The sequence below is a fragment of the Gorilla gorilla genome, chromosome 3 (genome assembly GCF_029281585.2).
Source record: "Gorilla gorilla gorilla isolate KB3781 chromosome 3, NHGRI_mGorGor1-v2.1_pri, whole genome shotgun sequence".
NCBI classification, from domain to species: Eukaryota; Metazoa; Chordata; class Mammalia; order Primates; family Hominidae; genus Gorilla; species Gorilla gorilla.
In genome coordinates this window covers 113,930,575-113,957,639 of record NC_073227.2, presented here as the reverse complement: position 1 = coordinate 113,957,639, position 27,065 = coordinate 113,930,575, and the positions used below count along the sequence as shown (strand labels likewise).

Genomic DNA, 27,065 nt, shown 5'->3' with positions numbered 1-27,065 from the left:
CTGATGGCTTATTTTGCCAGTCATTGAGACTGGTAATAGTAGAGGGGATGAGAGCATGGACTCTGGAGCCAGACTATAAGGGTTTGAATACCAACTCCATTATATACTGCTCTTGTGATCTTGGGTAAGCTACTTAAGTCACTTAACCTCTGTAATCTCCAGTTTTTTTATTTGTAAAACACGGTAGTTGCAAGTAACAAGAGGTATATAAAGCTCTTAGAATAGTGCTTGGTGATAGCATGCCTTATATTGACCTTTGCTATTAAAATTATTTAAATGGTATTATTTCAATATTAAATAAATAAGACCTCTTTATTAATTTCTAAAATTCCTGTAATTTTATACTAACTTCTGTTGATGTTCCAAATATGTCTGTTTAATTATTATCTTTGTCTATTTTTGAAACCTCTTATTCACCCCAGGGTACTGTCATCCTATTTCAATTACCTACCAGCTAAAGTCATTGAAATTAGTCCAACAGGTCAGTCTAAAATGATAGGGTTTATTTTATGCTCTAAGATTGATTAAAAATCCCATTATTAGAAATGTTGCCCTAAGATGCAAGTGGCAAACATAAAACCTTGTTTTTTGCTTCTGAAAATTCCTATCACTGTTGTTGGAAGAAGGTAAGAGCAATAACCTTTTTGAACAGGATCCCAATGGAAGTAGAAATGAATGGTCCATTTCAGCTCAACACTCATTCTGAAAACGATCCAGGTCACTGACTCAGTACAAATGAAGTTCCTCTCTGCTTCAACTCAATTACTAATGAACATCTTGATTGCCCTCAAAAGTAAATTGGCAGCTGTATTGGGTTCTACAAGAAATTTGTACCTTAGGCAATCTAGCTATAGACTCTGTCCTCAATGTAGCTTGGAGACAGTCCCCCAAGGAGATGCTTAAGTAGAACATTTTGAGTAAGAACTCAGCCACAGAAAACAAACGAACAAATAGAACTAGTGGTTTGAGTTTGAGTCCTTTGAAGTTGGGGCAGAAGTGACTGGAAGTAGAGGGATCAGTTTTTTGTTTTTTTTTTTCCCCCTAAATCTACGCTTGAGCCTTTGGTGCACAGGTATGAATCAAAGAGTGTAGTATTACTTGGTTTTTTGTTTGCTTGTTTTTATGTGTGTGCATGTGTGCATGTTTTTATCCAGGATGACATTATGATAAAAAGATTTATGTCCCATCAAACTGAATAGTTCCATGATAGAGTATTTAAAGTAGAGAAACATTTTAGGATTTGGTGGGAGCTCCTCTGTATCTCCAAAGCTCTATAACAGTGGTTCAAAGTCATTTAGTCAATCTACAGTTTAATTTCAGTATTCACTCCTTATTTGTTAAAATATGTACAGTATCCTAAGTATTACATATGATATACAATATTCTAAATACATTAAAGTATTATAATTATTAAGATAAAGTGAGTTTCTACCAATATACAAATACCTAAGAAGTAGAAGCAGAGATTTATAAAGAAATACTGTGTGAAAAGAAATAAGAATATGAATAAAATATCATCTGAAAGTAGGGCTAGCTAATGAATTTCTTATTCTTAAATAGATGTTATCAATGTATATTATCCTAGGTAGAGTTACTAAAATGCCAGACTTTCTATACATACCACAGGCCCAGAACATACCAACTGATAACACATTGACACCTTTTCCCTCTAGGGCAGTAAACCATCTTATCACACTGTTAAAACTACCTGAAAAAACAAACTCATGTGAGCTTGTCTGAAATTGTGGATACTGTTAAAAAGTCGCAAGAAAAAATTGAACCTCTTATGGAAAATTCAATTGAAATGACAGCTGGAATTATTTGTTTTTTTTTTTTTGTTTGTTTTTTTTTTTGAGGCAGAGTCTCGCTCTGTCGCCCAGGCTGGAGTGCAGTGGCGCGATCTCGGCTCGCTGCAAGCTCCGCCTCCCGGGTTCACGGCATTCTCCTGCCTCAGCCTCCTGAGTAGCTGGGACTACAGGTGCCCGCCACCACGCCCGGCTAATTTTTTGTATTTTTAGTAGAGACGGAGTTTCACCGTGTTAGCCAGGATGGTCTCGATCTCCTGACCTTGTGATCCGTCTGCCTCAGCCTCCCAAAGTGCTGGGATTACAGACGTGAGCCACCGCGCTCGGCCTATTTGTCTTATTTGATATAGGTATTTACATGTTGATGAATAGGTTAAATTTACTTTATTTAATAACAGACATAATCATCAGTAGTAGATCTAAGCTGACAATAATTTTTCAAAAATAGCAAATAGGTTAATTAATACAAACAAATTACCTAATATATTTTAGAGCTTTTCTTGTCCTCCAATCTTCACACTTTATGGTACTTATTATTTTCAATGCCCCCATAGACTGTGGAATATAATTAAGGTTGAAAATATTTATTTAATATTTAAATAGTTCCCACTTAGACAAAATACATTTATCTGTTCTAAATCATTAAATAGAAACACTTTAGTAGAATGACTACTGGCTCCAGTAAACAATTATTTTTTTCTCAGAAAAAATAATTGACTCCTAGAATCAATTATTTTTATTATTATCAAATAAAATGGATATTTTAATAAAATTGTTAATGTTTTAAACTTGCCTTGATGTACTGAAGATACATTTATATATATAATGTTTTTATGCTATATATTGCATAACTTTTGAGTTCTTTTAAGTATCTCAGCATTTTAATATTCAACAAGGTATTGCTTTTAATATAAAACTTGTTTACAAATTTGAAAACTATGCTAATCAAGGTATTTTTTAAATTAAAAAAATGCTTTCTGAATCCCATTGGTGTATATATCACTGTAATGACTTTTCTGAGTGTACATCTAGAGTTATGCTATTAGTCATATGTTACATAAAGAATCAATATGCATCAAAAAGCCATTAATATTTGTAAGAAGTTCCAAGACAATGAGTAGGTGAGACAATGAGGGATTTAGAACAATTTAAACTGCCTAAAGTTTTCCAAATGTAATTTTAATATTTTGTTATAAAGATTCAAACAGAAATAAAAGAGTCACCCTTAATTTGGGGTCTTAATAACATTCAGATTAAACACAACATCTTTAGAAAGAATTAAATCTTATTTCTAGAAACAGAGTAAGCAAGTAGATGACCTATCTTTTGGCTTTTACAATTTTCTTACTTTATAATTTCTTCCAGTTTTGATAATTACTCTTCATCATAACTTTCTTTTTTTTAAAAAAGAAATGATTTTCCAAACAGTGGATCTGTTAGAGATTTTTCATGTCCAGCATAATTTCTTGAATATTACTTTAGGAAAATATGTTGAGAAACATATGAAGTGAAGCAAATTCATAAAGTTATATTATTGCCCCAAAGACAAGAGCAACACAGCTTAGATTTTTCTGTTCTACTGATCTGTGGCATTAATAAAAATGTTTTAGATTTTTGTATATTATTAATTTACTTTTGATAAGAGGTTTGAAAACTAATTATTATGTCTTATTTAATTTTCTTATCTTATGCTTTATGCAAGTCTTGAAATTTGAGGAATCCTAAGGAAGGGCCATCCCTATCGGCAGAGAAATTCCCTGATTCCCAAGTGGATTTCTATGGTACTTATCTGGTGTTAAGTTCTGAAGTATGGGTAAGATCAAAAGGTAGAGAAAAGAGCAGCCAAATGGGGCACAGGTCTTTTCAGATTACATGCTCAGTAGTTTATCAAGAATGATAAAGGATCTGGATTTCTAATTAGTTCCTCATAGTTTTTATTATTTTTGGTCAAAGCATGTGTTTTTATTGTTGTTCAGTAGGGGATTTCATGCTAAAATTTCTCTCAATGACAGCATCCATTAGCAGAGTCTACTTAAATCCCTGGTTACTGGAAAGGAAGTATGTGATACTCACTTATTCACTGACATTGGGGCAGTGGAATTTTCTCATTCAGCTCCTTATCATTTTCAAAAAATTTCCAATCCTTTTTTTGAATGGGTTTTTGGGTTCTATATGTCTATTTTGTAATCCTACATTTTGTTGGCCTTTTAAAGCATCCATTTATATGCATTTATTCTATTTTCATTCTCTTGTATCTATTGTTTTATTAGGCAGTTTCAATATTCTGGTACTACATAAGTTTTTTTTCCCCTTACTCAGGCACTGTAGTCTGTAATAATAGCAATCAAGGCAGTTCATTCTGACAAATGTGTGTCAGAAAAAGCCTGCTGTGACTTTGAAATATTGCAAGTGACTGATAACATAATGTGTGAAGCAGAATAAATGCATACAAATGGAAGTTTTAGCTGAGCAGTCAAAGTATGAACTAAATACAGCATCAGAACTCGGCCCTGAAAGCTCTTAGTGCCAGTGGTTACAATGGCAAATTACTAAATGCACTCTGCAAAGTGTTTTATGAATAAAGCAGGGGCCAGAGTTTTATCATTTCTCTTTGTGCCTGGGCTTCTACTGGAAGCAAAATGAAGTGATGTTCCCTTAAAAATTTTCTGGTCTAGAAAGTCACACATGGTTTAAGAAGAAGATAAATGCAGTAAAGGGTAGTTGGGAAATATGATGAGAGAAAATGATCGTGGATATGAAAAGGCTGCCCACTAGACAGACAGACATCTGGGCTACAATAAGTCCACTTATTAAGAAACACCCAGGAAATAAAAGAAAAACCTTGACTGGCAATTTGCTGAAATCTATCTTTATTGTTGAAAAGCTTACTGACATTTAAAATGGAGTGCTTTGAAGAAAAGGATAATAAAAATAAATCCTTCTAATATTTGAACATTGCATAGATGGCAAATAAAGTTTTCCCATGTGTGAGACTCACTGACTTTATATACTTCTTGCTAACTCCTGCTTGTCCAAAGGTAGAGCTCCTAAGAAAATCAGACACGCTGACTATGTATACCTTCCAGCAGAGATTATACTCTCGTCTCAGAGAGTAACCACATCTTTCATGCGCTAAAAGTAGGTTGTTGAGACAAAGAGATTGACTAAACAGTCAAACTAGTGGGTGGTAAAAATCTCTTTTCTTTCCCCCCATTTCCACTCCTTCCTCTACTCCTCCTTTCCTAATCCTTTCTCTTAGCTAACTATATTTAGAAGGCAGTTTATTCTTCTTCAGGGGCGTCAAGGCTGGAGATGCAAGTTAAGAGGGTTTGTGAATGTTGTGTTGGCAATTTTCACACATACAAAATAGCACACTTCTGGGAAGTGTTTAAATATAGGTATTATAGAATGTGCCTCAATCCATGTTCTTCTTAGAAGTGTGAATTAATTTAGCATTCTCGGGTTTCAGAGTTCAAGAGTAAAAGCCTGAGATACACTGGAGTTGGCAGGTGCCTTAGGAGAAGTTGCCAAATATATTAACTAATAAAAACGGAATTTGCCTTCTCTTACAAATATGGCTATTATGAGAAGACTAAGCACTGGGGTGGAAATGTGACAGCGTGGAGGAGGCTCAGAGATTGTTCTAACAACTTTGTTCTCACATTGTTCCTTTATTATAACTCAAATTTACTTTTCCAAACTTTTTTCCCCCATTTTCACTGTATTTTAGGTTGGTATCATCTCTCATCTAGATTAAATTTCTGACTGGTCTCCCAGCTTCCAAGAGTCTTGCTCTCAGACAACTAATAATCAACACTGCAGCCAGAGTGACTTTTATAAAATGTAAGCTTTTTATGTTCAATCTCACTTAAAAACCTCTGGTGGCATCCCTTCATGCTCAGGATTGAGTCTGAACTCTGGCCAGGCATCTCAGGCCCTTCTCAATGAAGCTAAGAAGTCCCCATGTCCTTTGTGTATCTTCCCAGGCTCATTTGCTGCCACTTCCTGATTAATACTCCATTCGAAGTGGTGACCCTTGTTCCAGTTTTTTTTTTTTTTTTTTTAGCATTTACTGCATTTCCTGTCATTCATCGACTGTATTAATTTGCCAGGGCTGCCATTACCAAGTACCATGGACTGGTTGGCTTGAACAAGAGACATAGTCATGTGTTGCTTAATGACAAGGATGTGTTCTGAAAAATGTATCTTTAGGTGATTTTTGTCATGGTATGAACATTATGGAGTGTAGTTACACAAACCTAGACCGTATAGCCTACTACACACCTAGGCTATATGATATAGCCTATTGCTCCTGGGTTCAAACCTGTACTGCATGTTACTATACAGAATACTGTGGGCAATTGTAACACAATGATAGGTATTTGTGTGTCTAAACATAGAAAAGTTACAAGAAAAATGCAGTATTATAATCTTATGGAACCATTGTTTTACATGCAGTCTGTCATCGACCAAAACGTCATTATGTGGTACATGACTGTATTAATTTTCTCACAGTTCTGGAGGCTGAAGTCTGAGATCAAGGTGCTGGCAGGGTTGATTTCTTCTGAGATATCTTGCTTACTTTATAGATGGCTGTCTTCTCCTTGTGTCTTCACGTGGTCTTCCCTCTGTGCATGTCTGTATTCTAACCTCTTCTTATAAAGACACAAGTCATATTAGATAGGGCATGCCCCAGTGACTTTTTTAAACCTTAATTACATTTTAAGACCCTGTATTCAAATATAGTAACATTCTGAGGTACTGGAGGTTAGGACTTCAAAATTTACCCCATAACATTAACCAACATCAATTGTTCTTTAAATAATCTTTCCAGTATCAATTCCACTAGGAAGCTTTCCTGATACTTTTCACCTGAGGTCTACACTGCTTCCCTGTGTCCCAAAACACCTATCACACCAAACAGAAAAGAGCTCATTCACTTGTTCACCTTTCCTTCTAGAGAGCAAGAGGTTTGGAGGCTGGGGTTGTGTATAGTTCAAAGCTATAGCTCCACAGCCTACCATAGTGTCTGGCATTTAGTAGGCGGTTAACAAATACTTGTTAAATGGGATGAAACACTGCTAGTTTGTATATATATTTTTCTATCTCTTTTCAAACAAGTTCACGTTAACTTGAAACATATTAAGCATAATGCATGACTGAATCTACCAGTTTCAGTATATATGTTCCTTTTAGGTTGACTTACATTTTCATTGCCTTTTAAAAGTTATTTTTCATATTAGACTTGTAGTGTGACTGCATCAAAATAGGCATACAAGTGGGAATATTGAGGTGATGCAAGATCTCCATTAAATGCTCTGCCTAACAGCAGCTTCATGGATTTCCAAAGTGTAAAGATGCAGAAGAAAGGGAAGCTTAAGGATTCAAAGATGCGCTTTACCAGGTGTTTCATTGTGAAGCCTATCAGCTGTGTACAGTATATGCTCCACCAAGTGACCACATCCTTTTGGAGCTCTTCCTGTGAAATTTAGCTGTCCTGAATTTTAAATCCTATGTTATTGAAAGAATAACTCTCTTGTGCTGCCTGCAAAACTGGTCCTGTACACAAGGTCATCTTTGGTGGAAAGGAAATGGAACAGTCTAACCCGTAGGAAACACATGAAGTGGTTGTTTGCTGTGAGGGATAAGATGGATTTTCAATGTTGGCAAAAGATATGAGAAACTTTGAAGGGAGTATGAATTGGCTCATTATTTAAATATTTCCTAAAGGGATTTCACTACCATCTTTTGTGAGGTGATGCAGAATCTGTGTCCTAGAGGTAGCCAGTTTTCAGAGAAATGATTTTGTGCAGGGTGGTTACGATGGCTATTTGAGACCTCAAATGGTCACCTTCACATCTGAATAAGACGAGTCTGATCATTTCGCATTCAGTAAACTGAGTCTAGAAGCCTTTGTTTTCAGGATGAATTTTTTTTGCAGTATGTATATAAAATATTTTAAGGGACAACTCCTTTTAAACCTTTCAGTTTGTTCCCCTTCTTATTTTAATCAATGATAACAGGGAGAAGCTCTGCTGGAAGAATTTTTTTAAAGCTTTTCTTTGAACAGGCTACTTTTCTCATTTATTTTTTACATTTTTCTACATGCACTGAAGGTCAAAAGAGTTCTTAGATTTAAACTAGGACGTAGCATTCTGCATAAAACATCCCAAAGGACTTTTTTTAAGTGTAAGGAATCTAAAAAGCATTTGCTTAGAAACTCCTGTGTTTCACACACCACTATACAAGCACTGGGTTGCTTTAAAAAGGAATTAAAACAGAGGGTCTTGTACAGCAAGTTGGTTGCGCATTTCTTATTTTTGTGCCCCTTTTTCTAGACTGAATCTTTGCACAGTAATTTTGAGTAAGGGATATGCATTCCAAGACTTTCAAATTTCAGGAAAAAAAGTTGGAGGGATTGACAGAGGTTGCTCAACTTTTATTTCATTGAGGTATTTTTTAAAAAATCTATGCTTTTTCATAAATAAAATAACATATAATTCCCCAAATATAAAAGGATATAATCTCAGAAAAAAAGACAGTTCTTTTAATTGAGGTAATTGAGTTAACATCTGATGATTTTGTCCTTATTTTTTTTCCCCACTTTCCAGTGAATTTTGGAACATATCCTTAGGGCTGCTTTCTGTCTATGGAAAGGCATTGGAAGTTGGCAATAAAGGTGGCTGGATTTCACCTTAGGGACAGGCTATTTAAAGTGAGATAGGAAATTGAGCAGGAGTTAACCAGAGGAAATGTGAGCCTAGGAATCAAGGCCCTCACAGAAGCAGGCACCAAGAGTACCCTAGTGCCTTGGAATGCAGATGGGGGGCTGGGTCAGGGAGGTGGTGGTGGGGAAAGGCATATACAAGGTGAGCTGGGGAGGAACCTTGTAGGGTTCTTTTTATTTATTCTGTTTTTCTTTTTTTATCTTCATAGTGCCTGATTCAAAACCTATGTAGCTAGTCACATTCTGAACATCATAATGTTTTGGAGATGGACTAGGATTTTGGAGTTATAAAGTTATGCGACAGAAAGAATTACACAAGACTGATAATAGGGAAATCTGGGATTTTCTGTAACTCTAACTCTGTCAGGCTGTACCTGAATGACTCTGGCCCATTCATCTCTCCTCTTGGAGACTTCATTTCCTCACAGTGACCTGGATAAAGATGGTTTTGAAACAGATGATAAAATATCACTCTTAGTTTTGAGTTTATGGTTCTGTGATTTTAAGTTATCAAGAGACCTATAGACTTTATGGTGTGATGCAGGGAGAAAATACTAGGAGTATAGACTTGGGAATATAGTAGGAGACTTGTTTTCCTTCTTTAAGTGAAAAAAAACTTTTCTTAGTAAGTTCTTCTTCACCCTCCATGAAAACCAAACAAGCTTTAATGACTATAAAAGGCGAAGTTTTTATTGTCAAATAATTATTATGTTAATAAAACATTAAAAAAAATGAAACTTTACTGGGATAAGGAGAGTGGCCAAGTAGGATATTGGCTTACGTGAAAGTCTGAAAGACTGCTACCCAATGCATTAGTTAACATCATGTTGTTGATTTCCTATAGGCAAAGCACTGTTTGAGACATTAGGCCAAGTTAGAGAAATGAGTTGATCAATAAGAAGGATTCTATACAGGCAAAAGGAACAACAAGCACAGAACGATTTTAAAAATTATGTCATATGGTCAAAATAGCCGTTAAAAAATGATTTTGGTTGTTGAAGATGATATCATGGTTGATCAAGTAGAAGAAAGGAAATAAGTGGAATTGGGGAATATTAGTTCAAAAAGAAATTAGAATGTTAGTCTGTTGTATAATTTAGGTTTATTGATTCAGTACTAAAGTATCTATCCTTTGTGCTAAGCTTTGCTTTATAATCTATAAGACAGGCACAATAATCATTCTCTCAGTGATGTTTTGCAAGAATTAGATAATGTAGAGTAGTAGCAACTGTATGTGTTTGCATATGGAATCCAAAAAACATGGTAAAAAAAAGAATAAAGAAGCAAGAAAAAGATGCAAGGGAGAGAATAAGAGCAAAGAAGTCAAAGACCATGTATTACAAGAGTGGTTCTCAAAATGTGGACTAGATCTAGATCAGCAGCACAGCATCACCTGGAACTTGTTAGAAATAAAAATTATACATGCCTGCTAAACCAGAACCTCTGGGGCTGGAGCCCAGAAATGTGTTTTAACAGACCGTTCAGGTGATCCTGATGCTTGGCTAAAAATGGAGAACCATTGTGTTAGAGTGAGGAAACACAGGATGAGCCGAAGCGGTCTATAGCAGCTGTTTATTCTCTCATTTAAGAAATAGCCCTTCAACAATGGCTTTGTACAGAAATTGCTTAAGGTCTTGAGGATGTACAGATTTCATATTTTGCTGTCATTACTTATAAGGTATGTTTCTAGTCATTTCTTTACTAAAGCCTCTTCCTCTTTTTTCTTTAATATCAGTCCTTGGGGGCTTTGTTCCTTTTTCTCTGCACATAGTTTCTCTTGATTTTTCCCCGTTTTACTTTTTATTGATAAATCCTAAATCTATACTTCTCTCCTCCATCTTACCCAACCTTCTGTCTCATACGTTCCACAGTTTTCAGACTTCTTGATGTCATTACAAATTCAAAATAGCTGAACCAATATCATACTCTTCCTTCCCATACAATCCCCCTTCTCATGTTCCTGTTTATAATTTTCCAGTTGAGTTTATGGTATCATCGCTCTTTCTATTTTCATTTAACTAGAGCAAACTGGTTAAGGGCATGACAGCTGAAGTCAGATTTGTCTGGATTCAAATCCTAGCTCAGCCATTTATTAACTATAACTTGAGTAGCTACTCTATGTGTCAGTGTCCTTGACTAGAAAATGAAATGATAATAGCAGCTCTTCTGGGGTGTTATAAGGACTAAAGGAGTTAGTCCATGTAAAAACTTTAGAAAAGTAGCTGGCACTTAATAAATGTGCAATAAATGATAGCTATTTTATTGTGGGTGTTAATTCTTTTTCATTTGTTCCTTATATTCTCTATTATCTGTCAATTCTTTAAATTAGTTGTAGGGAATGTTATAGTATAGGTATGGTATAGTATAGTATACCTTCCAACGTTTCTTCCCTCCCATTAGATACACAGTCTAAGCCATCAGTATATATTCTTGTGTGGATCTGCTCAGTCCGTGGTAAACCTGTGACCTGAGAAGATGAACTGATTTGGGTAAACATATGACCTAAGATGAACTAATAAAGCTGAAGAGACAGAGTTATATTAATCTGTTTCTGCTTGAGAGGGGAGATTTCTCCTGAATGAGAACAAGGAACTATATTACCTCTGTCCCTGTGGACAGGATACTTCTGTCACAAGGCAGGTCTGCCTGAGGACAGTTTTGTCTCACTCACCATGGATGGATGAGTATAGAGGTGAAAAGAACTTCGGTTCTTGAGAACATTGTCCTGTTGAACCTCTGAATTGAGCAATCATGGAGCCCATTCTATCATTAAATATGTCGCTATGTGAGATAAATTTCTTAGGAACATTTGATTTCAGATTTCCTTTCTTACAGTCAAAAGCATATAATGAAGTCATTTGCCATTCTCATTCCTAGAATTTAGGAACTTTATAAAAAGGTGCCTATCTTTTTCTGCTTCGATTCTCTTCCCACCCACTTCAGTGTATCTCTCAGATCATTTAAGCATCCCTTAATAACTACTAATCTCTAACATCATCAAGCTCAAAGTCCTTCATCTAACACAGAAATCTTTCATAAGGACCTTCTACCTTTCAAATTGTAATTTTTATTTATTTTGTTTTCTCCTGAATTTCACATTTATACATCTGTTATAACTTAGATTAATCTGTCTAATAAAAATCTCAAACTTACTAAACCCAAAGCCGAGGTATTATTTTCCCTTGTTTGTTAACCTACTTTGGGTTCATGCTTGACCAGTTCAGTTAATGATACCATCATCCATTTATTTGTTCAGAAAATAAGCTTATCCTGATTTCTGTCTTTACCTCACCCATCATATAACATCCAAACAGTTTCCAGTCCTATCAGTTTCACAGCTATGATAGACCTGTAGCTGCCACTTTCACATCTCAATTACACCACCCTAGACTGAGTCATCACCCTCTCTCTCCTGGATTACTGCACTGGCTTCCTAACTTCTCTTACTACATTCACTCTTGCTCACTGCCTCTGCTGCACTCTCTCCTTCTCACCATATATCTTTCTCTACTTTAAGAGCCAGAGGTAAAAAAATCCTTCTTTAAAAATTTCCAATGGCTTGTCTTTGCTATTAGAAAAAACTCTTAAGTCTTTACTATGTTTTTCAAGGTTCTATTGTATATCTGGGCCCAACTAACTCTTTAATCTCCTTTTATATGACTGCCTTGTTTGTTCCCTCTCTTTGAGTCAACATTGGCAGCCTAGTCATTCCTTAAACACTCCCAGCTGGTTCCCAATGCAGGGCTTTTACATCTGTTGCTTCTTATGCATTGGATATTCTTCCTCCAAAATTTCCATTTGAGATTGTAATAAAATGTTCCTTCCTTTGGATAGTCTTGTGTCCCACCCCCATGCTGATCTATCTTTATTCTCTGTCCCAGTTATATTTTCTTTAAGGCAAATTTTCCAATATAAAATTATCCCATTTATTTTGTTTTCTTATTTATTGTCTGTGTCTTCCTCTGACTTGCTAGTAAAATGTAAGCTTCAGGAAAGTAATAATCTTGTCAGTCTTGTTCACTGTTTTATCTCTAGATAAATCAAACAGTTTCAAGCACTAAGTAATTGCTCAATAAATATTTACTGATTGAATGAATAAACATGAATTCTAATCTGTAGTAAACTGCTTGCCTTAGTAGTCATAGTGATGATAGGATTGTCTTCTTTCCCCCTCAAATATTATTAACAAAAATTCATTGAACACCTACTTTATTATGGAAGATGAAAAAGGAAGTGTAAGATAGATTTTGTAATTCTTTGCAAGCTAAGAATTTAGAACATATTTGAAATGTCAAGTATGAACACAATAAATGATTAATTAACAAAAATGTGACATCAGTGGTACAGGGAAGATAAAATATGGAAATTTAATAAAGAGCTGAATTTTCTATAGAAGCCTTATGGTAAGGCTGGTCATAAGGTGAGGTCCACAGAATGTATTAGATGTGAATAGTCTGGAGAGAAAGGGATGACCCAGGTATCCAGGAGACAGGCAACATGATGTGCTAAGAGATTTAATTAGGTTTGTGACCATGGAATGGAAAGAATAGGAATGCAAAAAAGAGACATTTGAAAACACATTTTTGCCTCAACCTTTTTCTTTTTATCTCTATGCCCTTTCCATGGGCTATCTTTGGCTTTTACTGTTTTAATGGAGAGTTTGCCCAAGTCAATAACCATGGCTCCAGCCTCTCTCTCAAATTCCCACCCTACTTTGTCATTTCTTTGTCATATTCCCTACATTTCCTTATATGGGTATATCATCCTCTGGTGCCCCAAGTTCAACATACCGAGACCAAAATTAGCACTTTCACTCTCAAACCAGTTTCCTCTTCTGGCTTCTGTTTTGTTAATGACTTCTTGATCTCTCAGCCAGTGAGGCTAAAGATTTCAAAATGATTTTGCTCCCCTCTTTCCCTTGATTTCTATGTCCATTTGATGCTCAACACTAAGTTCACAATATCTTTTCCTTCCCTTTCATTTCTTTTGCCTTCACTCCAGGTCAGGACTTTGACTTTGCCTGGGTCATTCATTCACGAATTTTTTCACTCAGCTAATATTTATCAAACAGCTATTATGTATTAGGCTTTCTTCCAGGTGCTTTGGAATACATCTCTGAATAAAACAGACACAAATCTCTGCCTTGTTGGAGACATTATAGATACAGCATGGCCTCCTATCTGGTACTCTCTTGTCTAGTCAATTCCTTTCATTTCACTGCATATTTTTTTTTTTCAAACTGATCAAAAAGCATGCTTCTGATTACGGCTAGGCTTTACTAAACCCTTCAATGATTTCCCTTGTCCTAAATTGAGTCAGGCTGGTCTGATATTTACAGCCTCTGAGTCCCAGTCTATTTTCTCATCTACCTTAATGAATGATTTTGGGTCACTTTACTGAATACATTCTGGTTAAGAAGTAATTTGTTTGGCAAATTTCTGCACTTGCTAAAAACATGCAGAAAAGAGGAAATTAATACTAGTAAAATAAAATTCATGCTGATTAGCACAAAGAATATAAGAGGCTCCCTAGAAGGGCCACGATGGTTTTTTTAGGGAGTACTAAAGGGATCTTGGTTCATTAATGGAAAATACATAGAAAATTGAGAAAAATCATCAGAACGAAAATTTTACTATCAAAACCACTATTTTGGATAAAGATTAAAAACCTTACAGAGTAGAAATCTCACGATTTTTTTTAGCGTGCCAGTTCCCTTCTGTCATGCCATATCCCATGCTCGTGGAACATTGGTAAAAATATCATTAAGATGCAAGTTTTAAATATGTTTTCTTAGGCAGCAACATACAAAATAAAAACATGTTGGATTTTGATCATTTTCATTAGTTACTAACATTTAAAAAATAAAGAGCTTTATAAAATGACAGAAGCAGAATGGATTATTATGAAAAAAAGTAAATGAACACATTGAGGTACATATTTCTCTATTTGAAATTGGTATTAAAACAGAGAACGACGTTCACAAAGACAGAAATCGTTAGAGCTTATGTTAGACTTACCTGGGCTATATGGAATAATGACTCTTATTCCATATAAAAATTCTTATATTTTTATCTTAGCAATAATTCATGTCTAGAAGTATCAGATTCTGTTTCATATTAGTAAACGTTTAACATGTGAGTAGACTGTCTGACCAATTATGATGTTAGTTTATTTGAGCTGCTCAAAGAACTATGAAATGAGATAGATAAGAGGCAATTACGAATTCCACCAATTAAAATGTAATGATGAATTAAAACTTCCATGAAGGAAGAATTAAAGTTTTGATTAAGTAGAGTCTTAAACTAACTTGTAGCAAAAGAAGATGAGAGGAAGGGAAAATATTTCAGTATCGTCCCATAGCTTTCAATTTTCAATATATTTACTTCTGGTCAGCTGATGCAAGACAGCTTCAATTTCAGATGGATCTCTCCCTCCCTGTAATGGAGGACCCTTTGTTATTGGCATACCATTTAAGTTTCTGAAAATATTCTGCATTTCATTTAAACTAAAATGCCCAACAGCATTTTAATATGAAGGAAGACAGCCATGTCGGCAGTCATGAAGACAATTTAGATCCTTATTATCCTTTTCCAGCATTGGTGCATGTTCTTAGACTTGTGGGAATATGAGCCAGGATAGTATTGTCTTTGACAGCATGGGTTCAAAGCCTGGCTTTGTCACTTATCAGTTTTATGATTTTGGAAAATTTCAAATCATTTCTGTGATTTAGTTTCCTCTTCTATAAAATAAAGCTAATAATAATATTTACCTCACAAGCTTATTGTGAGAATTAAATTATTTAACATAGTTAGGGCCTTTATAGTGATACTTGGCATCTGGTGAGTTTTCAATGAATGTCGACTACTATTTTAGTCTACAGCATAGTTTCTTTATAAGTTAGAGAACACATTCCAAAGCACTCTATTCATCTTTGTGCTACATTTTCTTGTGTCTATGAAGTAATGACAATTTTTAAACAGATGTTCTAGTTATGTTTGTGACCCTGTTGAAAGTATTTCCTAATGAATATTCCTGCTCTTTTATGTAATATATTGACATGAGTATGTTTGTGAAAACATATATTTTACTGGTAAATTTTAGGGATAAAAACTGACTTTTTTAAACAAAAGGAACTGGCAGAACAGGGCAGGGGATGGGACACCGGACTGGGAGCCTGGACTAGTGGTCTCCAGAGCATGGTTTTAACCAAGGGTTATACTCTGGGCAGGGCACCCCACTTCCCTTCTTGGTTTCACATTTGAAAAATTAGAGAGTTATCTAAATGCATGCCAAAGGCTCACTCATTGCTCAAAATCTATGATTGTTTCCTCTATAGACATAATTATTATGTAAGCCCACACGTTTATTCCCATGATGTCACTAAGTTTACAATATTTTAAGGACCTATGAAAAAGTAGCATGTTCTTTGATTATTTTTGATGACATCAAATTTTCCTTTTAAAAGTAGACTGAATTTTTCAAACAGTAAAAAGTGTCTTGAGGTTATGTTTGTTGAGTAGAATGAGTGTTTTGAATGTTAAAAATGTGATTTAACTATAAGGGAATAAAAGAGTTTTCTAGAGAGTCTTATAATTACTCTGGAGAGTGTGTGTGTGTGTGTGTGTGTGTGTGTGCGCGCGCATGTGTGTGTGTGTATTTTCAAGTGCAGTGCAAATTTGTGGTTTTAAGTTCTGGAATATTTTGTTAAAAAGCCTTTAGTAACACCTAGATTATATCAGTAAAATAACTATGCTTTTTGTAAACCAATGGGTTTTTGAATAAACAATATTTACTGAGATCTAGAAACAGCACAAATCTTATTTGTAAAAAGGCTAATCAGACTTGCTGCTTGAAAAGCAGCTTGGCCCAGCATCATGGGCTTATTATCCAGCTGAAATACTGCCTTGCACCTTGCACTAGTCATTTATCTTCCCTGTAGCTCACGACTTATCCCAGAAAAATCTAATAAAGATGCTTGTTCATTAAGGGTACTGTTGCATCTTGAATACAGTGTTCCCCGAATGCTGTATGATGTAGTGTAAGAAGAATGGAAATTTGTATCACTTAAAAATCTACCCCATGGGGTTGCTCTTTGATGTCTAGGTTTGTGCTTAGCAGTGAGAATGCTATATGCTTCTTGAGAGTAAAGGTTTATAATTGTTTAAAATTTGGCTACAGTTTGGCAAGACTAATAAAACTAATCTCAAATCATATGGAGCCCATAAATATTTTTGAAAAATTCACATACTGGAAATATCACTAACTATACTTATTCTGTCATCTATTTAGACTAAACTCTAAAATAAATGTAAATTATTTGGATTCTCCACTAGAAGTAGCAGTCAGGGTGCTTGCTAAAACTCATAGGATATCCGTCATAAAAGTAGCTCCACAAGGATTCAGGAAACAGAAAAAGAATGATAGCCAAAAGCTTACTCATTTTTCTTGTTTATTGAAGTTCTTTAAATTAAAAATCCTAAATTCAAAACAGACGTTTTAAAGAGGAGGTTGCTCTGAAATAGGAATAGCATATTCCTTTGTATGGATTCCAGAGGCTAGTCCTTATCTAAATAGATGTGTATTATATGAGAAAAGAAAACAATTTCCTTTCACATCTTATAGCATAAAATGTTATTCTTTTAAAGCAAAAATATATGTATAAATATATATAATAGATATATTATTATAGCATCCTACTCCTGTCTCCCTTTGAGAGTGAACCTTCAGTGTCCTCTTTCTTGCTTTTATTTTGAGACTCTTCAAATGTTCTCCTTTCTTAATTATCTGCCCATCTTAATTATCTTGTTTTCTTGATCTGGAACAGAAAATGTGGATACAATGAAACCAGCTGATGTTAGTGGTATATATATACACACATAAAATTGAATAAAACATATATATAAATTTAAAAAAATGTCTGATGTATTGTGAGAGAGAAGAACAATACCAATAGGAGTATGTTACTGTGATGTGAGCAACAACAGAATAGAAATCTGTAGGTTGTATGGTTCTTAGAAATAATTATTTATTTACTGGGTAGTAAATGATCATAATTAAAATAAATAATCACTGCCTTTCTAAAAATGATGAAATACAGCTGATGCAAACTTGTAATAGATGACCAAGAAGGAGAAGTAAGACAGCTGGAAGAAGTAGGAGAAAAGAGGGGGCTGTTTGTGGCCATTTAAATCTGCACAGCCTTTCTTGTTCAGGGTCCTGGATTTTATGCACTTCTTTGATTTTTCACCAAGTTCTCCCTATCCCTTCTCCAAACTTATCTTTTTTTCTAATCCCTTTTCCTAATTCTTTTGTAGTATTCTTACTGCTTCCCAGCTAGAATACTTGCAAATGGCCTTCTTCAATTAAAAGCTAACCTAACACCTCAGACTCCTCAAATCCTCCTCTGTACAGATATTTCCCTTCTCAGAGCCCCACAAAGCTGGTGGAGGGTGCTGAATAAGGACACGAGCTTCAACCTGAGGCCTAGATCTGTTTGTTATTAGTTGTGTGAATTTGGCAAGATATTTAAGTCTGAGGCTCAGTTTCCTCAAATTTATGAAATGCAATGCACAGAGTTGTGGCAAGCATTATATGAAACATATCAAGTGTTTAGTGTAGTAGATGCTTTATAACTAGCAGCTGTTGATAGTCTATCACATTCAATTTTAGTTTCTCTACCTAAATCCCTCAACTAATATTATTTCCAGTGAAGTTGTTCCTTCTCATCATCCTTTCAACACATGATGGCTGTTTTTATTTATGTGAATTTCTCATGTTTTCCTGAGTATTTTACCTGCACCTGCTCTCATATCCAAATTTGATTTATTTTTGAATTCTCCCTGCTCAAGTCTAGTAACCATTTTTATTCTAACCTTCACTGATTTCATTTTCCTTAAAATTTTTCCTGCAAGTATTGTCTATACTATATAGTTTAATGTATACTTTGATATTGCTTAATGTTTACAAATGTGTCTCAATAATGTCACTTCTGCTCTCAGAGCTTGGGGCTAGTTTATATTTTGCATCTCTAAAGGGAAGCCAGTTAACTGTTTAACTTCTGGTTTTATGTACCTTTCTGAGAGATTCTTTTAACCAGCTGTATACAGAGCTTAAGCCATTTGTTGACCAATCCTGGAGCTACTAAGTGGGCAATCAATGGGGGCTGCTTTTTTACCCTTGCTGAACGGTGAACAGAATGCTTGGAAAGCACCCCATTCCAATTGGGGTATTAAAGGATTAGGATTATGCTTTCAAGTTAAAGGAATGTTTTTTACTTTCCTTGTGGGAATGAAAGCATAAAAATTATTACAGCAGGGAGTTGGAAAGAAGGGTAGGCAGGTGCTGTGTTTGTTTTGTTTTTCTTCTTAGATTTTTTTTCTTAGCTTTTTTATTGGTTGGATGAAAAATTATAGAAACCAAGAAAGAAAAAATAATTATGATAAAAAGGAAGACTTTAGAAATTATCAAGCAAGCAAAATGCACAGAGGTTTATCTGGCTGTAAGTAAATGGGCTGATCTTTAGCCAAAAAGTTAAGTAGATCTTTTATTCATGTATGAAATAATTATTGAATGCTTACTGCATGCTAAACAAGAAAGTGGGCACTAGAGATGTACAAACACATGTGTGAACTCAAGGAGCTCAGGAGCTTTCCAACAGGAGGTAGGAAACAAGAGGTAAAGTGTAAGAAGTATCAAGATAGAGGGAGATAAAAAGATCTAATGTTCTCTTTTTGAATAATTTTTTGAATAATTTGTATTTTTACTTTGTAAAAATACAAAGTAAAGCACTAAATATTCTAATAGTTAATAGTAAAAAATTCTTATATTTATAATATTAAATTAAATATTCTAATAGTTTATAGGAAAAAAGACTACAACTAAGGAGTATAAAACTAATCAAATAAATGAATAAAAGTAGCTATTTATGGACCCATTATGAGAGTATTGTGAAGTACCAAGGATTGTGATTTGTTCTACTCTTTGTGTGTCTATGTGTGTGCATGCATGCATGTGTAGAGAGAGAGAGACAGAAAGAGATCTTATACACCAATAACAGACAAACAGAGAGCCAAATCATGAGTGAACTCCCATTCACAATTGCTTCAAAGAGAATAAAATACCTAGGAATCCAACTTACAAGGGATGTGAAGGACCTCTTCAAGGAGAACTACAAACTACTGCTCAACGAAATAAAAGAGGACACAAACAAATGGAAGAACATTCCATGCTCATGGATAGGAAGAATCAACATTGTGAAAATGGCCATACTGCCCGAGGTAATTTATACATTCAATGCCATCCGCATCAAGCTACCAATGACTTTCTTCACTGAATTGGAAAAAAACTACTTGAAAGTTCATATGGAACCAAAAAAGAGCCTGCATTGCCAAGACAATATTAAGCAAAAAGAACAAAGCTGGAGGCATCACGCTATCTGACTTCAAACTATACTACAAGGCTACAGTAACCAAAACAGCATGGTACTGGTACCAAAACAGAGATATAGACCAATGGAACAGAACAGAGCCCTCAGAAATAATACCACACATCTACAACCAGCTGATATTTGACAAACCTGACAAAAACAAGAAATGGGGAAAGGATTCCCTATTTAATAAATGGTGCTGGGAAAACTGGTTAGCCATATGGAAAAAGCTGAAACTGGATCCCTTCCTTACACCTTATACAAAAATTCATTCAAGATGGATTAAAGACTTAAATGTTAGACCTAAAACCATAAAAACCCTAGAAGAAAACCTAGGCAATACCATTCAGGACGTAGGCATGGGCAAGGACTTCATATCTAAAACACCAAAAGCAATGGCAACAAAAGCCAAAATTGACAAATGGGATCTAATTAAACTGAAGAGCTTCTGCACAGCAAAAGAAACTACCATCAGAGTGAACAGGCAACCTACAAAATGGGAGAAAATTTTTGCAATCTACTCGTCTGACAAAGGGCTAATATCCAGAATCTACAAAGAACTCAAACAAACTTACAAGGAAAAAACAAACAACCTCATTAAAAAGTGGGTGAAGGATATGAACAGACACTTCTCAAAAGAAGACATTTATGCAGCCAAAAGACACATGAAAAAATGCTCATCATCACTGGCCATCAGAGAAATGCAAATCAAAACCACAATGAGATACCATCTCACAGCAGTTAGAATGGCCATCATTAAAAAGTCAGGAAACAACAGGTACTGGAGAGGATGTGGAGAAATAGGAACACTTTTACACTGTTGGTGGGACTGTAAACTAGTACATATCATTGTGGAAGACAGTGTGGCGATTCCTCAGGGATCTAGAACTAGAAATACCATTTGACCCAGCCATCCCATTACTGGGTATATACCCAAAGGATTATAAATCATGCTGCTGTAAAGACACATGCACACGTATATTTATTGTGGCACTATTCACAATAGCAAAGACTTGGAACCAAGCCAAATGTCCAACAATGATAGACTGGATTAAGAAAATGTGGCACATACACACCATGGAATACTATGAAGCCATAAAAAAGGATGAGTTCATGTCCTTTATAGGGACATAGATGAAGGTGGAAACCATCATTCTCAGCAAACTATTGCAAAGACAAAAAACCAAACACCGCATGTTCTCACTCATAGGTGGGAATTGAACAATGAGAACCCTTGGACACGGGAAGGGGAGCATCACACACCAGGGCCTGTCATAGGGTCGGGGAGGGGGGAGGGATAGCATTAGGAGATATACCTAATATAAATGACGAGTTAATGGGTGCAGCACACCAACATGGCACATGCATACATATGTAACAAACCTGCACGTTGTGCACATGTACCCTAGAACTTAAAGTACAATAAAAAAAAAAGAAAGAGAATCCCTAAGTGTTTATTTGAAACACACTTGTTAAAAGTGTGTGTCATTTTTGTGATAAGCAGTATAGCAGAATGGTTAAGAGACCCAGTTTTTGGAGCCAGACTCTGGGTTTGAATCTCAGCTCTAATAATCGACAGCTTCCTGAACTTGCACAAGTTACTTTACTTCATGATGTCTCAGTTTCTGTATCTGTACAATTAGGACAGCAACAGTATTTACCTCCCGGGTTATTATGTGTAGTAGCTGAGAGTCTAGCATATAGTAAGGACAATATAAGAATATAAGCTTGACATTATTCTTATATGCTTTCAGAAGAAATATAAGGGAAGATAGAATGTATAGTGACCAGAAAACTGGATACGAAATCAGAAATTTTGAATTTTTTCCAATTTTATTGCTTTTTTTTTTTTGTGATTCTAAGCAAGTTGTTTATTCCTGTGGACTACTTTCATCCCTGTCAGAAAGGGGATAGCTACTGTTAATTCCATTTCTAAAAATTCTCAAATTCTGCGATTAGTTTGAACAACTGTTTATATATGTGTCACTATCATGAATCTAAGAAAAATTATTCTCCATGCAACTTGGAACACGTAATTGTTTTTGTGACTTTGGGTAGTTCTATATCCCAAGTTTAGGGTCTGGAAGCCAATAAGCAAAATGTGACCTCTTTATGGATGAACTATAAAATTAAACTAATGAATTTTTCCCAATATCCACTTAAGATTTGAGAATAGACTTGAGCTCATACTTTTTGGTTATCTTTTTAGCTTTCTGCATTGTTAAGATTCTGAAGTCAACACTGGAGTTAACTTTATTTATTGCACAATGAAGTCAACCTGAAAAATTCAGTTTTCTTCATTCTTGAATGCCTTTAATGAGACAACATATGACTAAATGTTTTTAAACTAAGAAGTTACAAGATGAGAACCACATAAAACATCTGATGACAAATCGTGTCAGGTAGAGAATTCACTGCAAGCCTTACTTACCACACTCACGCACACATCTGATGACCAAAAAACAAGACTGACTTTAACTTCTGCTGCCAAGTTATCTAGATTATGTGCAGAAAGGACACAAAAGGAAGCAAAACTCTTCTAGCCATTTCTATGGTTATATAAATTCTAGCACTTACTGGTTCCTTGAAGTCATTCCAATGTGTGTTCGCTCACATACAATCATACATGTGAGTGTATCGATATAACCCATGTCTCCTAAGCTGAATTTGATGCTTGTCCAGGTGCAGACTCATCCACTCAGTGTATGTACTTGTAGCATAGCAATCATGCACTAATAAGCAATGCTATAATGAACAAATGTGCAATGCCTCGTATGATTGTTCTAAAGTGCCTATAAAATATATAAACATATAAGACGTCTGGCAGGTAGCAGATAATAAATGTAGTTACTGTATCACTATATATTTTTTATTTTACATACTAATATTATTACATATTAAAGTAACTTAATATTTTAGAAGTTGTGTTATAGAAGTATAGTCACCTGAAAAGTAATACTGAATTATTAAAAATCACCTAGTATACTATATTTTCAGTGAAAATAATCACAATAGTAATAGTAATATCAATGGCCCTGGATACTGATGTATAAAACATACTGACCACAGTGTACTAAAATGGTTAAATTTGATGATCTTTATAATTTTTAAAATCAGTTAACAAAAAGGGAAGATCTCTTTTTCCTTATGGCTATAAAAAAATGGAACAAATGCAAATATTTTCTGAATTTAGTGAGAGGTTTTGGGTGATAAATTAATGTGGCACATGTGTATAAAGAGAGGAGCTGGCACACTGATGATCGCCAGGTCCTGCTTCTTTCCTGGCTCTCCTTTTCTCCATATGTCCAGGGAATCAGGATGCAGGGTGTCATTACCAAGAAACTCCACAGAAAGAAACAATTTAAACTGCCAACATCTGTACTGCATATCAAACAAAGGAAAAATAATGCTTAATGCTTAATATTACTTTTTAGCAGTTCACTAGAGTACATTTTCTGAGAATTAAAATCTCTGATAGGTAAAGCACTGCAGGGCTAATAAGAAATGCAACACTTGGTGTGATTTATTAAACATTTCTTTAATTACTATTATGTTCATGCATTATTTTTTACATAAAAGATCCAGAAAAATCACTGGGCGCGGTGGCTCATGCCTGTAATCCCAACACTTTGGGAGGCTGAGGTGGGCGGATCACCTGATATCAGGAGTTCAAGACCAGCCTGCCCAATATGGCAAAACCCCATCTCTACTAAAAATACAAAAAATTAGCTGGGTGTGGTGGCGTGCATGTGTAATCCCAGCTACTTGGGAGGTTGAAGCAGGAGAATCGCTTGAACCCGGGATGGGGAGGTTGCAGTGAGCCGAGATCGCACCACTGCACTCCAGCCTGGGTGACAAGAGCGAAACAATGTCTCAAAAAAAAAAAAAAAAAGCCAGAAAACCAAGTCTGAAAAGCAAGAACATCTTTAGTAATGAAAAAGCCAATTAACCATAACTAATCAATAATCAATAATCCTTTTCTCAACTAGCTCTGTAATGTTAAGGATGCATTAAACATTTCTGCTGGTCTTTTACCATGAAACCCTGGATCCCTTTTCATTCTATTATGCTTTTCCATCCTCACATCTAAATTAAAAGCAGTGGTGTGTTTCTTCCCTTAGAAGGGTCTCTTCTATTTGTTCCTTCTCCTTATTTCCCCTTGCCCCATCAAGGTCAAGTTCCAGGCTTACCTTCTCTGGAGAGCTTTCACTCATTTTCCTTTGCTTAACTACTCTGTATGCTGTTCAATTATTTCAATACCTTAACTACACAATTTAAAATAATATAAATAAATAATACTGATATTATATACATATATATCAACACACATTTATAGAAATGTCTATATTGTTTTTGTTTCTTGTGCATGGGTCTTATATCTCCAACTAGATGCCAAGTGCTTTACAGACGGATTCCCTATGGCATAATTGATTTTTGTAGTTTGTTCCTCTTAGAATTTGCTCGTCAATAAATGTATTTTGAATGATTATTATTTAGTATTTTGCTTCCCAGTTAATGCATATGTATTTCACTTTCGGCTCACTGTAACCTCCACCTCCCAGGCTCAAGCGATTCTCATGCCTCAGCCTCCCAAGTAGCTGGGATTACAGGCATACACCACCACACCTGGATAATTTTTGTATTTTTAGTAGAGATGGGGTTTCTCCATGTTGGCCAGGCTGGTCTCAAACTCCCGGCCTCAAGTGATCCGCCTGCCTTGGCCTCCCAAAGTGCTGGGATTACAGGTGTGAACTACTGCGTCCAGCCTATTCATAATCCTTTACTCCTTTCTTCCCTGTATGTGGGGTACATTTACCCACTCTATTGATTTTGGGCTTGGCCATGAGACTTGCTTTGGTTTGTGATCTGTGGGCAGATGGAACATATGCCACATCCAAGCAAGAAACACAGGAGGCACTGCAGGTTTCTGCCAGCCTCTTTTGCAAATGCTCTTTGCAATGAGAACAGCATGTCCCTGTTAGGTCGGCTTCTTCAGCCTGGGCCTTGGAATGAGAAGCTTGCACAGAGTAGGCCTGCAGTTGACCCATAGCTTGAAGCAGAACACAACCAAATTACAGCCTTGTTTCATGAATGAGAAGTAACTTTTCTAAATCACTTATACTTTAGAGTTGTTTGCTACACAGAAAAGCTGACTAGTACAGGACCTTAGAATTAATCTAACTTCATTTTGCATGTCATGAGAGAGGTTTAGATTTTTATGGTTTGCTAATGGAAGAGTTATGGCATAAATGGTGAACTACTGATTTTTAGTTCTTTTAAAAAAAACATACACACAAAATGCCTGGATTTTTTGTTATCCTAAAATTTGGAGAAATATAACTCAAGTTGTTTGAAATTTAGGGCCTTAGTGCTATCTGGAACTGCCCTCTTGGACTGTCATTAGATTCTAGAGAATAGGTAGAAGAAAATCTAGAAAATAAACAAAATGTACTTTCAGTATAAAATGGATATACTTCTATGTGGAAGATACTAATCTGTCTTAGGTCCAAGCTTGTTTGGTAGGAGATATAATGAAATGCAGTAATCTTTGTGCATTCCTTTCAGGCCCAAGTCTTTCATATGCATTGTTAATCTAAAATATACATTTAAAAATCTTCCATTGTAAACAACTCCTTTATCATAGAAATTCTGATTTGAAAATGGATATAATGTCTCAGTAAGTTATCTTCTTGATTTCCATGACAAAATCTCACATATACTTTGATGTTAAGCGGGGAACTCCAAAATCTTAACCATTTCCTTTGAAAATTCAGGTGGAAACATCCCTGTCATTATCTGCTTCAGTCCATCAGAGCTTTAACTTGGTCCTGAAGTTTATGTTATGCTTTTGTATCCTTAGAATGAATTCATTTTCTTAACTCTGTGACATTTGTTGCTAAAAATTCAGACTAGACTACTAGTTTAATTCTAATAGAAATTACTAACACACCTACTTTCTTTTCCATGTCAATTTTTTGAGAGTAAAACCAGTTATATGTAGCATTATTTTTCCCACTACTTATGGAAAAAATAATACTTCATGTTTTAGGTAATGAGTGTCTTATTGAACAACTACTTATAACTATCTTTTTTATTGTTGTTGTTTATTGTGCTTCTCCTAACAAAGGAAACAAAATGTAATAAACCAGATCGGGTAACCAAATGGATATTCTTTGTCTAAATTTCATCTCTCCCCTTATTTGGTCATACACAAATCTTACCTTTGTGAAAAAACATCTCGGTAAGGACTGCCATGTTGTAATGCAATTCCATATCCCCGATCAGCAACAGTATTTCCAATGGTGTAAAAGGAACAATCTGGGTCATTGATAGCCACATATTCCAATACAGCTGCATCCCATACGAAAGCATAATTTCCATATTTTACCTGTGAAAAAATGAAGAATAAAAGAAGAAATAGGGTTTAAAGTTGGAATTTTAATTTACATAGACAGGATGAAAAACATTACATTGGTATATATTTAATCATGCTAAAAATAATAGAACATATAATCATCCTTCAGTATCTGTTGGGGATTGATTTCAGAACCCCTGTGGATACCAAAATCCAGGGATGCTCAAGTCCTTATATAAAATGGCATAGTATTTGCATATAATCTCTACACATCCTCCAGTATACTTAAATCATGTCTTGATTACTTATGATACCTAATACAATGTACATATGCTATGTAAACAGTTGTTGCGCTTTATTTTTGTTTTGTTTTGTTTTGTTTTTTCTGAGACGGAGTCTTGCTCTGTCGCCCAGGCTGGAGTGCAGTGGCGCGATCTCCGCTCACTGCAAGCTCCACCTCCCGGGTTCACGCCATTCTCCTGCCTCAACCTCCCGAGTAGCTGGGACTACAGGTGCCCGCCACTGCGCCCGGCTAATTTTTTGTATTTTTAGTAGAGATGGGGTTTCACCGTGTTAGCCAGGATGGTCTCAATCTCCTGACCTCGTAATCCGCCCGCCTCGGCCTCCCAAAGTGCTGGGATTACAGGCGTGAGCCACCATGCCCGGCCCACTGTATTGTTTTTCATTTGTATTTTTATTATATTATTACTCTCTATTGTGTTTTAAAAATATTTTCAGTTCATGGCTGGTTGA

At 35.4% G+C, this 27,065-nt stretch overlaps 1 protein-coding gene across 1 annotated transcript in view; it reads right to left on the bottom strand.

The window, feature by feature from the left end:
- The window catches only part of GRID2 (glutamate ionotropic receptor delta type subunit 2), a 1,455,891-nt gene that overhangs the window by 115,950 nt on the left and 1,312,876 nt on the right, over positions 1 to 27,065 (bottom strand). Inside the window, exon 14 of the mRNA XM_031010484.3 lies at positions 26,179 to 26,345. Coding sequence (XP_030866344.1) covers positions 26,179 to 26,345 — 167 coding nt within the window. The remainder of the gene's footprint in view (positions 1 to 26,178; positions 26,346 to 27,065) is intronic.